Source organism: Arabidopsis lyrata (genome assembly GCF_000004255.2).
Source record: "Arabidopsis lyrata subsp. lyrata unplaced genomic scaffold ARALYscaffold_7, whole genome shotgun sequence".
Lineage (NCBI taxonomy): Eukaryota > Viridiplantae > Streptophyta > Magnoliopsida > Brassicales > Brassicaceae > Arabidopsis > Arabidopsis lyrata.
This window is the reverse complement of record NW_003302549.1, coordinates 4,170,969-4,183,274: the sequence shown is the minus strand read 5'-3', so window position 1 is coordinate 4,183,274 and position 12,306 is coordinate 4,170,969. Positions and strand designations below refer to the sequence as shown.

Below are 12,306 nucleotides of genomic sequence, written 5' to 3'. Positions count from 1 at the left end.
TTCCCAGCATCCGAATCTCTCAAAATTCCTTCCACACTTAGAACGATTGTTTGTTCGTTTCCATATATAATGTATCTCGACCTCTTTATTTTAGAAAGGGGCATAAGAAAGCGTTCCCAAGAAGAAACATTGCCCTCAAAATTGGACTCAAAATATTCCCCTATATTTATTGTCCAATTTTTGGTGAATATTTCAGCATAGGCATTTGATATCTCCTCCTAACATCTGAATTTCTGTTTCCAACAACTAAAAATTCTTCCCCACCAGAAAAATTGGACGATAATTGCCTTAACTTATACTATACGCTATATCACTTTCATGCTTTAAAATGTCATAGTGCTATTTTATTTTTACCGTTCATAAAAAATAAACACACTTTTTTTTTTCCAAAACTGATCATGTTGCTTTGTATTATTAAATCAAATTTTCACAGTGGTATAAAAACGTTTTGTTATATATTATATAGTATATACATAATTTGGAAAGGATATCAAAAGTCTCTTGTTTGAACAATTTATATTTTGTATTAAAAAAAATATTATGATTTGATCTTTCAAGTTGATTCGATTCATAGAGATCGCATAAAGCTTTTTCTTTGAAGTGCATGTCACATGGAATTTATGCATTGAAGAGCAAAAACCGCATAGAGTACCTAGCTTAACCGAATATACCCGAAGTCAAGACTTCAATGAGAATCAGACTAAATCGTGAATTTATTTGAAAACAGGTATTTGGTCCGGTAAAAAAAATGTTAAAAAAAAAAAAAAATCTCAGATAGTTTAATAACAAGTTTGAATATTTCTACTATATGATTCCGTCTTAATTAATCAAAATTGTCAACTTACATCAATAAACTAGATTGATAGTAGATTCTAAGAATCTCATCGAATAATCGATCTTTGTAAATCTTAATGGAATAGTGGTTAGCATTTGTATCCTTGTGTTTGAAAAAAGGGAATAATTAAGATGACACTAAAATCCCAACTTTGAACAAACAAACAAAAAAAGTGACAAGAAAAAAAGAGGTCGGTGTCGGAGCCGCCCAAGGTGGCAACTTGTTCACACCATCATCCTAATAATAAAAGCTTCTCTCAAGTTGGAAGTCGCGGTCGAGTCCGGTCAAGATTTTGTTGCCCTTTTCCCGTGTGGGCTCACCCTCTTTGTCTTTCTCTCCCCAAAATTTTCCACGTTTTTTGTTTCACTCTCTCAATTTATTTATCATTTTTTTTGGTTGTCGGCTAATATTTATATTTTAGTTTACCCTTCTTTGATTAGAAAGTTTTTTTTACCGACTTAGATTTATCATGCAATGTGAATTGGTCGCTTTCCCAAAAAATTCTCTCGACAATAAAAAAGTAATTTGATACATTATATCTGTTGTTAAAGTACTCATTCTATTTCAAAATAAAAAATATTTAAGGTAAAGATATATATTTAAATAATTTGTGTTTTAAAATATTATTTTTATTTAAACTAAAAAATTCATTCAATTATTAAAAAACTGTAGAATATAAATATTTACAAGCTATAACAATATATAAATTTGTATAAAATTCTGCAGAATATTTTATAATATTAAATAAAATAATTTTTTTTAAACATCTTATATAATAAAATATAAGAAGTACTTAAAAAAAAGAATCTTAGTTGTTGCGTGTTATATAATATCACACGGTTAACGATGTTAAATACTATATACAACTCAATTTAACACATTTTCTTTAAGTATTGTACTAAAAATAACACTTTAACAAACAAACAAACAAACCTATTGCACAGTAAAATATCAATCAATGAATTATTTATCAAATAGTAAGAGAATGATATAATAGAAAAAGAATTGCCGACCTACAAATCACAGTCAATGGTCAAGCAAGTCAAGGGAAAGTTCGTAATTGTTATGGATCTGGTGGACAAAATAAAAATAAAATTGTGAAATTGAAGAGGATATAAAGGAAACACGGATCCACGGTATTGAATTTATTTATGTATGACGTCCAAATTTTTCTTCAGCATGGGACACTGCCCCGCCGAAATTATTGATTTTTCTGATCTTTCTTCTACTTGCTTCTTTTTTGTTTGCTTTTATAAGTTGCATAACTAATTTTTATCATTTATTTCTAGTTGGTTTTGGATCGAGACTTAAAAATTCAACGTTTCAAGTCTTTGGACGGTATTTGAGATTTCTTGTAATTGTACCACCTAACAGTGATTAAAGCAAAAATAAATCACGATTCATATACTATTACAAAAGTAAGAGATTTACCTTTCACCGAAATTATCAAAATAACCAAATATCTATTCATATTATCATCAAATATGTGCTACCAAACGAAACCGGTCCAAAAGAAATACTCCCTCCGTTTCAAAATATAGAGCGTTTTGGAAAAACTTTTTTGTTTCACAATATAAGTCGTTTTCAAGTTTCTATACAAATTATATATTACTTTAATATTTTATGATTATTTTTATTACGCAGTCTCTTTTATGATTGGCTGAACTTTTAAAAAGTAGATCTTCTTAATCGGCGTGTTTTTTGCTAAAACGCCTTATATTTTGAAAGGGAAGGAGTAGTAATTATGTCTCTCTCTCTTTTTTTTTTCCATGTTTATCAAAAAGAAATAATAGAAAAATAAAAAATAAAAAAAATAATAGTCCCAACAGTAATGTAGTTCTTTTTGTAGTTGAAATATGTTAAAGATATATAAAAAATTTAGGTAAAAAATCAAAAACATTTGTGTCCTATCAAAAATAATAATTGGTGGTTTAAACTTCTGGCTTAGCTTGCTTATCCTCCGAATTTGACATACACAAAAAATATTAAAATTTAATCATATTGTAAATACTGCAACTATAAGAAATTAATTTTCTCGTATATAATTATATCAATATATTTGGACATAATTTTTCACTATTTAAAATTTCTTTATATTAATAGTTTAACTATGTAAACTTTCTTTATATAATTAGTATTTTTTTTTGAAAAATATATTCTTTATATAATTAGTTTAAAATTTGATATATATACAACCTAGCTAATTTCTGTCAAATAGTTGCAACAAACTTTTCAAATTTGTAAATGTGGATATATTATTTTGGGAAACATGTCTATGGTAATCACCTGTATCTTTAATAGTCTACTAGAAACGATATTTGTCTCCTTCATCGTATAACGTATTTTTATCCATAATGAAAGATCTTGTTTTTAACATGTACTATAGAGATGATTACGACAGTAAATTTAACCCATACATACCCGCCCGCATTCGAAAACTACATACGATAGATATAACTCAATTCAGAATGATCCCATATTTTTAGCCAATCGCTGTGATTAAAATACTTAATAGACAGCTTTCTATGTCTTGTTGTGCTTTTTCTTCTTTTTTCCCAAAGTCTTTAATGTCTTCTGGACTTTATAAAGACAGCTTTTTATCTTCACTTTCCAACGACTTTCCTTCCTACCATATCCCAAAACCTCTCTCTTTATTCCTTTCGTACTTACATCATTTCTTAAAAAACTTTCTTATTTTAATCACTAACTAATTAATAAAATATATGAGAATTTCATTTTGGTTAAAGCTCTCATATAAAAAATTTAATCATGATAAAAACTATGTTATGCCATGATCTGTTGTAAATTGTAACACAATAAAATTTATTAAACTTATATTTTGACCTAGGATAAAATTATTTTCTACAAATTTTACTTTTCCCACACTGATAAATTTATATATTAATATTATGTCTGTTATAAAGTAAATAAATTATTATTTATTTCTTGTCTCTATCTTTGTAGTTTTAGTATAAATAAAGCCCGCTTGCTCTGAGGAACTTCTCATTCACTCGGACCAACTTGTGACCGAAGAAAGCAAATTAAGACTTAGTCTCTACGCACCAACCAGTCATTTGGTCTGTATCTTAAGATAACTTATAGATTTATTTTATGGATGGTTCTTCGTTTCTCGACATCTCTCTCGCTCTCAACAACAATCCCTTCCCCGCAAAACTTCCGGTGAGTCCATTTTTCCGAAATCTAAGTTGAATTTTTGTATCCCTTCAATTTCTATGAACTGGGATTGTGGTCATTAATCATGGGTTCCTTTCAACTTTTCATATTTCAGAAGAAGGAAGTCTCGGTTTCGGCTTCTACTCATTTAAAAAGGAAATGGCTGGAGCAAGACGAGGTTAGTTCTTTCGTCGAACACTTGGTGTGCAATACCTTCGACTTCATACTTTCGATTCTTGTATAATATAATTCATCAGTGTGATCGATGATGATTAGTAAATTCTTCGAACAAGTCTTCACCTTTTAACAATTCATTAACTTCACCTCAGTACTTTACGAATCAATTAAGATGGGTCTGAATTTGAATGTCTGAATATTTTTCATATCTCTTTGTATCGAAATGAATCGGTGATGATAAAGTATAAAGTCTGAAACTTTACATAATCAATTTGTTTGGAACAAAAAGGAAGAATCTTCTTAGTAATTTGATCTTTATGGTGGTAATGAACAGAGCGCAAGTGAGTTAAGAGAGGAGCTAAACAGAGTCAATTCAGAGAACAAGAAGCTAACAGAGATGTTAGCTAGAGTCTGTGAGAGCTACAACGCACTACATAATCATTTGGAGAAACTTCAGAGCCCTGAAATCGATCAGACCGACAAACCGATAAAGAAAAGAAAACAAGACCCGGATGACTTCTTAGGCTTTCCTATTGGACTCAGTAGTGGGAAAACTGAGAACAGCTCCAGCAATGAAGATCATCAGCAACACGAGCAGAAAAATCAGCTTCTTTCATGTAAAAGACCAGTCACTGATAGCTTCAACAAAGCAAAGGTTTCCACAGTCTACGTGCCTACTGAAACATCGGACACAAGCTTGGTAAGGGATTTTGTCTGTGAAACTTTTGATTAAAGAGACAGTGTTTGTAGAAAAACTTTGTTTGAAATTGCATAGAGGCATATGACTAAGCAGAGTGTTATTTTGCAGACAGTAAAAGATGGATTTCAGTGGAGGAAATACGGACAAAAGGTTACAAGAGACAACCCATCACCTAGAGCTTACTTTAGATGCTCGTTTGCACCGTCTTGTCCAGTAAAAAAGAAGGTAATTAACATTCATTGAGTTTGATATATTTATACCCTCATTTGTTGTAATCTTTTTATTTCTGCTTGCTTCTTCAGCTGTCTAATGATCAGTGGTTCAGGTACAACGCAGCGCAGAGGATCCATCGTTACTGGTAGCAACATACGAAGGAACGCATAACCACTTGGGTCCAAACGCTTCTGAAGGGGATGTTACAAGCCAGGGTGGGTCAAGCACAGTGACTTTGGATCTGGTTAATGGTGGTCATAGCTTATTAGCTTTGGAGAAGAAGGAAAGGAATACGATGCAAGAGGTTCTGATTCAACAAATGGCGTCATCGTTAACAAAAGATTCAAAATTTACAGCTGCTCTTGCTGCTGCTATATCTGGGAGGTTAATGGAGTAATCTAGAACATGAATGTTTTGTTTTTGTTTGTTTAGAATTCGGGGTTCTTCTTTTTTGAATTGTATCTTTCGATTAGGAGATAAAATGATGTAAACTTCAGTGTATATAAATCGTAGATTCGGTTAGATGAACATTGATTGGTTCGTCTGAATATATGAAAATTTTGTCCCGAAGAAAAACATATGGATTAAATGCTGTGTTTAAAAAAGGGTCACCATAAATATTCAATCACGATTGTCTCTTTCATTTATTAGAAATTTGGAGTCATTTGAGAAAATAAATAAGAATTGGACATGAAAGTTTTGTTAGTGATTCTTTAATAATGTGTTACCAAGTAAAATTAATTAAGTTAGTATTACATTGATTGAAGAAAGATTCCCGTAAAAATTCAAATAAGAAAAATCAGAGTTTCCCTCCATAAACTCTCTGTCTCTCTCTCTCTCTCTGCAAGTCTCGTGATTCTCATTAATTTCTCTCCCCATCTGTTCATCGCTCTCTGTTACGACTCCGTCCCACCATTATCAATGTCTATCCGATCTTGGTCCCTCCTACGAAGCCATCTTCCTTTTAAATCTCCTCTCTTGTTCCAAACCCAAAGACCCATGATTATTCGTTTTCAATGGAAGGCTCGCGGCGAAGAAGGGGAGATGGGTGCACTGTCGTGGAGTGTTATACCCCTCGGAGGGTCGTGGGTCGGTGGCTTTCTGGGTTGAGAAGTTCCAAAGGGAAGAGAGATGCAGGGGAGCAACAAGAAGATGATACCAGAAGGTACCAATTACCGCCCATAAGCTGTTCGACGAAACGCCTGAACCAGAGTAGAGAGCCGGAAGCTAATACATTTGGTGAGAAGCTTGCGTTTTTTCTTAACTTTTCCTACGCTTTTGATTCTATGGAAATGGCCTGGTGTACAAGAAGATTGAACTGTCTTTAGAATTTGAAAAAGAATCCTCTTATAGGTAAACAAGTTTTGCCAGAAACATTAAAGGGATCTGATTTCTCAGGAGTTTTCTTTGGTTAGGTTATGCTTATAGACTTATACTTGGTTTTCTTTGTGCAGAATCACAAAGCAGAGAAGCACCTTTGGAAATGGGAATTGGTTCTTTTTTGTTCTATCTTGTTGTTGCAAGTAAAACCGAGCTTGATAAGATGACAAACCTGCGTATGCAAATGGAGATGTTTCTTCTTAATGCAAAAGAAGAATTACGCAAGAAAGAACTACAGGCAAATCCTTCTATGTCTTCAAATGAAGCAAGCGGCTACCAGTTTTCTCCTCAAGAATTCTCGAATTTGGCGTCATCCATTTTCCAAGAGTCATCGTCGAGTGTTCTTCAAGAGGAGTACACCGAATTCGAGGTCTCAAAACCAGAGGATCATCATCGAGGAACAGACTGCCACTCAAAACTCCAGGCTGAGGTAGGTAGGTTACCTCTGGATGAAAAAGCAGAGGATAGACATACAAAGCATCAGATTCAGAGACAATGCAAACTTAAAGTATAACAAAAGAACCCTTTTTATCTTCTTATGTTGGCTTTCAATTGTTTAAGCAATTATGAAACAGGCTCTTGATTCTCACTTTCTCAGACTTGTGATTCTTTTGGTGTTTGTAGGACAATGAGGTCACAAAGAGTCATATACCAGAGATGGTGGTGGTGACTGATGAAAGGTATGGAGTCTGTCCGTACGAACTAGAGAAAAAGCTGCATGAACTACTGGAGACAAGGCAACAAGAAGAGTTAGTGAAGCTTGAGACTGCTCTGAATCGTGTTGAACGCAGACTACAAGAGAAAGAAACTGAGGTTTCATGGTGGAAAGACGCAGCCCGCCTGCTTGCCCAGCGTGTGCCTGAATCTTCTCAGTCTGGACTAGAATGGTGCAACCCAGACTCTTCCACATGTTCAGAACGATCTGTTCCAAGATCTTATAAAGCATGTTCGAAACACCGCACCAGTTTTTCTAGATGAAAATCCAAGTGGAAGAGTCTAGATTTGCTGTTACAGTGTTTGTCTGAAGAGTTAGTTCTTAAGCATTTGTGCGAAGTTTACTTTTAGTTAAACTAGTTGCCACTGTCCCTGTTTGGTGAAATGTTACACATTCCACCTGTAAATCACTATCCACGGTAGGAATTGCACCGTACCTGTATCCAATCAAGCTTCTTCTAAAATTCTACACTTTGGCCTTTCAACATTATTATAATGGAATCCTCTCACAGAAGATGAAAAAACAAATTATCACAGGACACTTAAAAACTTGACACTCCGAATTTAGAAAAGCGGAGTTTGACAGAAAATTGTTATTGCAAGGTATCTCATTTTTGCGCATAGACCGGTGGAATTCTTTATTGCAAGTAATGAGTATCATCAGTAGATTTTTGCGCATTGACGTTGACTGTCCCTGGAGGTACTCGATCAAGATTCAAGAACATAAGTGAAAGACCAGTGGAATGATACGAGTAGCTTATAGAAAATGGATTTGATAGATTATAGAACTGGAATTACAAAAGGAACTGAGGATTTTGTTAATGGAGCTCCTCCCACTCCCCCTAAGTTTCCTCCAAATACTCGATAAACTCTCTCCAAATCTCTCAGACATTATATATAGACATAGACCAAACCAAGAATGTTAAACCAAAGCTAAACCAACCATGGTTTACCCTCATAATAACTTGGTTAAGCTGAAACTCAGGTAGATATTATTGATGCTATTAACTGCTTTTATCATGGAACCGATGAACCGGAAGAAACCGGGTCTTCCCCTCCTATTTCAGTTTCTGAAGAGCAGGGATAGTTTCACTCACAATCTGGCAGGCATGAAAGAACAATTAGTAAAGGTCCTCCTGGATGTCCTGAAACAGTCACTTTACATCCATCGGTGCTGCATCAATAAGTCTCGGACGCTAAGAGTATTATCCTCAGCGGATTTGGCCCATCCTTGGTCATTTGGTTGAGTTGTGATCCAATAGAAACCAAGAACTAGATACATGTATTTGGTCTTCCGGGTTTCTCTTGAAGCCCCAATGGTTTTGGACACTTGAAGGTAGGTTCAGCAAATGTTTGAGTTCTTTATACATGTTTAACAAAACAAGTAGTTTACGTAGATCTTGGGTGACCATAGCAATTTCTATAACCAAACGACTCTCAATTTAATATGATGAGACAAAGTTATTGTTGGCAACTGTGTCAAAATACATAGTACAATACGAGGATAGAAGATTTCAGATTCACAAAGCTTCTTCTCTAGCCAACCTAGCAAGCTTCTTCGCCTGAAAGAAACACAGACAGGAGTGGTTTAACCAATACTGTTGTAACATTTGGAACCATCAAACAACCAAACCGAACCAAATTCACATTTAGATCAGCACATTCAATCATCAACTTATATCCACCTATCTATCTAACCTGAAATTCAGACATTTGGTTCCCGGATACGAATTGATATTAGCACAATTAATGGGACACACACACTGTCACACAAGTTATAAAACTAAGAGATTACCTCAACTTTTTTAGCATCACCAGCCTTTTGTATATCTTCAAGCTGTTCAGTCAGCATGTTACGTTCCCATTCTACTTTAACAAGTTGTTTCCTCAGATATACTAACTCCGCCTCCGCTGGAAGAATTGTCAGGCAATCAGGAAAAAAAATTATTAATGGAAAGTTGAAATGTTTTTGTGTTTGTTTTTAAAACTCAAATCCACATACCACCGGTACAAAAACCGGCAATAACTGAGCAGCACAGGCCTACAGATACACTGATTTTCTTCTGGCTGATCTCTTGCACCCATACACGTTTCATGGTCGAGGAGAATTGGCCAAACAGACTCTGCGAAGTCAAGAAAAAAAAAAAAAATCAATACAAAAACCCAAAACCATAATGAAAGGTAGATATATTGATTGAAGAATCGGTCTCGATTACGTACTTTAGCAACAGAGAATCCTAGATTCCACATCGCCCGCCATTCAGGGTTCTTCCTTGAAACACAAACCAAACTAAACAACTCGTTTTTTTCGTTTTGCTAATTATTTATGGGCTTTTTATTGGGCCACATTGAGCAAATTATTTATAGGATTATTGGGCCAGTAATGGTCATATAAAATGGAGGAGCTAGCAGGCATTGGTGTGCCCTAGTCTCCGGAAAAATCCGCCCAGATAAGGTAAGAAATCGGCTATTTTCTATATTTGGAGATTAGTAGGTAGTTATGATTGTTTTAAGGGAATCTAATATCTTAGGAATTTTTTTGAGAATTTGATTAGTTGGTAGAGATGTTTTTTAGATCCGGTTCTGCTTGGCACGGTTCTTCTCCACCGATGACGACGAGCTAACAGCAGCGAAGATGAAGGCCTCACCGTCTCATCCATGAGACTTATTGACCAGGAAAACATCTTCAGACACGAGCTTGTCAGTCAATTCCCAGACTTGACTTGACACAAACTCATGTCTGAGGATTTTTTTTGTGGTCAATAAATTTTCGATTCCTCAAGAGACAATGAAAGCTTCTCAGTCAATTCCCAGACTTGCCTTGCTCAGGTTTTCGGTTAAGTTTGGTTATTTTGTGCAAGCATAGTACTGTGAATACTGATGATATAAATGATGATTAAAAAATGTAATAACAGACAGAATTCTCAAATAAACATTATATTCTTTACACTATCCTATTTAATTTCCAGGTAATTCAGAAGTAACCCTAATTCCCAATTCCAAAACCTAATGAGTAAGAAGATGAGGGGATCCATCTTTGGTAAGGTCGGACGAGTCGCATCAGGGCACCTCCGATCTCGTGACTGCTCCTCCCTGATTCGGAAAGGTCGGTCTTTTTACTCTTTAGAATATGAAATAATTACTTGTTTTATTACTCTGGGTGATGATTGCTGCGTGTGTGTGTGTGTCTAGATGCGATAACCAAGGAGGAGGCTGAGATGTCATCAGTTACTGGTGTGTTTATACAGGGGTGTTTTGTTTAAGGGATAATAGCCTACGTTGGATTCCATCTTGGTATGTTGTGTGGGGGGATTAATTAATTGGTCTTTCTCTCGCTAGTTAAGTTTGATCCTTGTTGTTTTTGGTCCTTTCATCAGGTTTCTCTCTTTACCCACGAGATCCAGTCAAGGATTCGGGAGGGTTACAAGAAACGTATGCTTACAAGCTCAAGGTAACAAGCAAGAGCAGTGTTTTTTAATATTCTTTTGGGTGGGATTCAAACATCAATTATAAAAATGGATGTCATCTCATGTTTCAGATTGCCGACGACAAAAACAAATCTCTTCAAAGAGACCAAGCTTTGTTGAATAAGCGTTTGACAGAGCTAGAGAAAACCAAGGCCGGGCTCGAGGAGGCTTTGAGGAGGAAGAACTAGACAAACTTTAGAACCAAGAAAAAAAGAAAGTTATATGTTTTTTGGTTGGTGTGTCATGCTTTGTTGAACTCCATTGTAAACTTTATGTTTGTTAAGAAGACTTAAATTCCAATAACTGCGTCTCCCCTTGAAGCCTTTGTGTATATTTTTCGTATACTTGCAGTAATCCTGAATGCTGCTTTGCATGTCCCATAAGCCCTCTTGACAACCTCGGTCTCACTGAGCAGCAATGCCTTCGCACCTTCTCATATTGAATGTCTGCGGCGCCGGGAAGACGAGCTCGAAGAGTTGGCCGGCGGACTTTGTGAGCTTCCAGATGAAACCTCAGAGCTCTTGTTGCTACTCTCTCCTTTCCCCGGCCATATCTTCTCAAAGATCCTCCTTGACCTCGACGGCATCAGCTGTGCCCCACCACCACTCCTCGTGCTCTTTTCCTTCCTCTGCTTTTCTTGCTCAGCTCCACCTTCTTCGTTGCTTCTTCTCCTTTGTTCTCTTCTGTCTTCTCAACCGGCGAGTGTAACGAAGCTGCAACAGAAGCGACGGGGCTGTGATTTGCTCGGAGCTGCTCAAAGTATAGAACTTGCACCACCACTCGTCCCGGAAGTCGTTCGTTCTGTGCAGCTTGCATTGATGCTTCATTTGTCAGTTTCCTCACGTCCATTAACTAGCAAAGCCTCTTCTTTTCAGATTTTGTTAGCTCCGGATGTTCCTACACAAACCAACTTCAAAGATTACTCAAATGTCCCAAAAAGTTTCATTCTTTTCAGAGAAACAAGAAAGTCTGAACAAAATTCTGTTTTACCTTCATGGAAGTGTCAATGGCTTTGTAGAGACCATCATGTATCGGCCTAGCTGATTCCGGGATTAGCTAGAGAGTGTAAGATCAGAGTTAAGAGCGAGATAGGCGTCAATCAATCTTCCTACACTCAACAAAATACTGTTTCCTAAAACGAACTTCTTGTACCAATCATTTTCAGACACATTTCTCATCCGCCATGAACTGTTCGACTATCCGATGAACCAATTCGACTTCATGGATCAGCAAATCTTTAACGGACGCTTCATGAAGCTTCAAACCAAATCTTCTCTCACCGTCTCATCAGCTCCAACCTAGATCAAAACTTTAAGGAGTTTTAGCAAGAAGCTGCAAGAAGAGTAGCACATCGCTCTGTTTACCCTCGGCAACAGGAAAACAACCGTCTCAACGAGATCTTTATTTGAAGAAGCTTCTGATGTCAAAGACTCCATAGATTCTGGTTACCACTTTGCAACATAGTACCATCGGTCTGGACTAGAATGGTGCAACCCAGACTCTTCCACGTATTCAGAAGGAACTGTTCCAAGATCTTATAAAGAATGTTCGAAACACCGCACCAGTTTTTCTAGATGCAAATCCTTACGTGGAAGAGTCTTGCTGTTACAGTGTTTGTCTGAAGAGTTCTTAAGCATTTGTGTGAA

General features: G+C 35.9%; 3 protein-coding genes and 1 pseudogene across 4 annotated transcripts; 2 read left to right on the top strand and 2 right to left on the bottom strand.

The window, feature by feature from the left end:
* The first annotated feature begins 3,832 nt into the window (after positions 1 to 3,832).
* Positions 3,833 to 5,629, top strand: LOC9303351 (WRKY transcription factor 18). Its single transcript, XM_021017234.1, has 5 exons — positions 3,833 to 4,015; positions 4,125 to 4,187; positions 4,521 to 4,886; positions 4,995 to 5,111; positions 5,212 to 5,629. The coding sequence occupies exons 1-5, from the start codon at positions 3,947 to 3,949 to the stop codon at positions 5,494 to 5,496; spliced, it is 900 nt and encodes a 299-aa protein (XP_020872893.1). The 5' UTR covers positions 3,833 to 3,946; the 3' UTR covers positions 5,497 to 5,629.
* A 166-nt stretch (positions 5,630 to 5,795) lies between these two features.
* LOC110226260 (protein POLAR LOCALIZATION DURING ASYMMETRIC DIVISION AND REDISTRIBUTION) lies at positions 5,796 to 7,678 on the top strand. Of its 2 annotated transcripts, none has more exons than XM_021017233.1 (3): positions 5,796 to 6,338; positions 6,554 to 6,909; positions 7,104 to 7,678. In XM_021017233.1, exons 1-3 carry the CDS (start codon positions 6,116 to 6,118, stop codon positions 7,455 to 7,457), a joined length of 933 nt encoding a protein of 310 aa, XP_020872892.1. In that variant the 5' UTR covers positions 5,796 to 6,115; the 3' UTR covers positions 7,458 to 7,678. The 2 variants fall into 2 exon arrangements, with proteins under 2 accessions (XP_020872892.1, XP_020872891.1); XM_021017232.1 differs by having other exon boundaries at positions 6,554 to 6,987.
* Positions 7,679 to 8,586: 908 nt separating this feature from the next.
* LOC110226261 lies at positions 8,587 to 9,584 on the bottom strand. The gene is made up of 4 exons (XM_021017235.1): positions 9,414 to 9,584; positions 9,196 to 9,316; positions 8,989 to 9,104; positions 8,587 to 8,755 (listed from the first exon to the last, which is right to left on the bottom strand). The coding sequence occupies exons 1-4, from the start codon at positions 9,441 to 9,443 to the stop codon at positions 8,714 to 8,716; spliced, it is 309 nt and encodes a 102-aa protein (XP_020872894.1). The 5' UTR covers positions 9,444 to 9,584; the 3' UTR covers positions 8,587 to 8,713.
* A 1,286-nt stretch (positions 9,585 to 10,870) lies between these two features.
* LOC110226142 lies at positions 10,871 to 12,297 on the bottom strand (annotated as a pseudogene).
* Positions 12,298 to 12,306: the final 9 nt, after the last annotated feature.

What these genes read in the sequence shown, in the direction of transcription:
- LOC9303351 (XM_021017234.1), top strand. Translation starts at nt 3,947, where the DNA reads ATGGATGGTTCTTCGTTTCTCGACATCTCTCTCGCTCTCAACAACAAT. An exon ending in CCTTCCCCGCAAAACTTCCG is followed by an intron (nt 4,016 to 4,124) that starts GTGAGTCCATTT and finishes TTCATATTTCAG; the next exon opens with AAGAAGGAAGTCTCGGTTTC. An exon ending in CTTGTCCAGTAAAAAAGAAG is followed by an intron (nt 5,112 to 5,211) that starts GTAATTAACATT and finishes TCAGTGGTTCAG; the next exon opens with GTACAACGCAGCGCAGAGGA.
- LOC110226260 (XM_021017232.1), top strand. Translation starts at nt 6,116, where the DNA reads ATGGAAGGCTCGCGGCGAAGAAGGGGAGATGGGTGCACTGTCGTGGAG. An exon ending in GCCGGAAGCTAATACATTTG is followed by an intron (nt 6,339 to 6,553) that starts GTGAGAAGCTTG and finishes TTCTTTGTGCAG; the next exon opens with AATCACAAAGCAGAGAAGCA. An exon ending in AGAGACAATGCAAACTTAAA is followed by an intron (nt 6,988 to 7,103) that starts GTATAACAAAAG and finishes TGGTGTTTGTAG; the next exon opens with GACAATGAGGTCACAAAGAG.
- LOC110226261 (XM_021017235.1), bottom strand. Translation starts at nt 9,443, where the DNA reads ATGTGGAATCTAGGATTCTCTGTTGCTAAA. An exon ending in TAGGATTCTCTGTTGCTAAA is followed by an intron (nt 9,317 to 9,413) that starts GTACGTAATCGA and finishes TTGACTTCGCAG; the next exon opens with AGTCTGTTTGGCCAATTCTC. An exon ending in GTGATGCTAAAAAAGTTGAG is followed by an intron (nt 8,756 to 8,988) that starts GTAATCTCTTAG and finishes TGTTTCTTTCAG; the next exon opens with GCGAAGAAGCTTGCTAGGTT.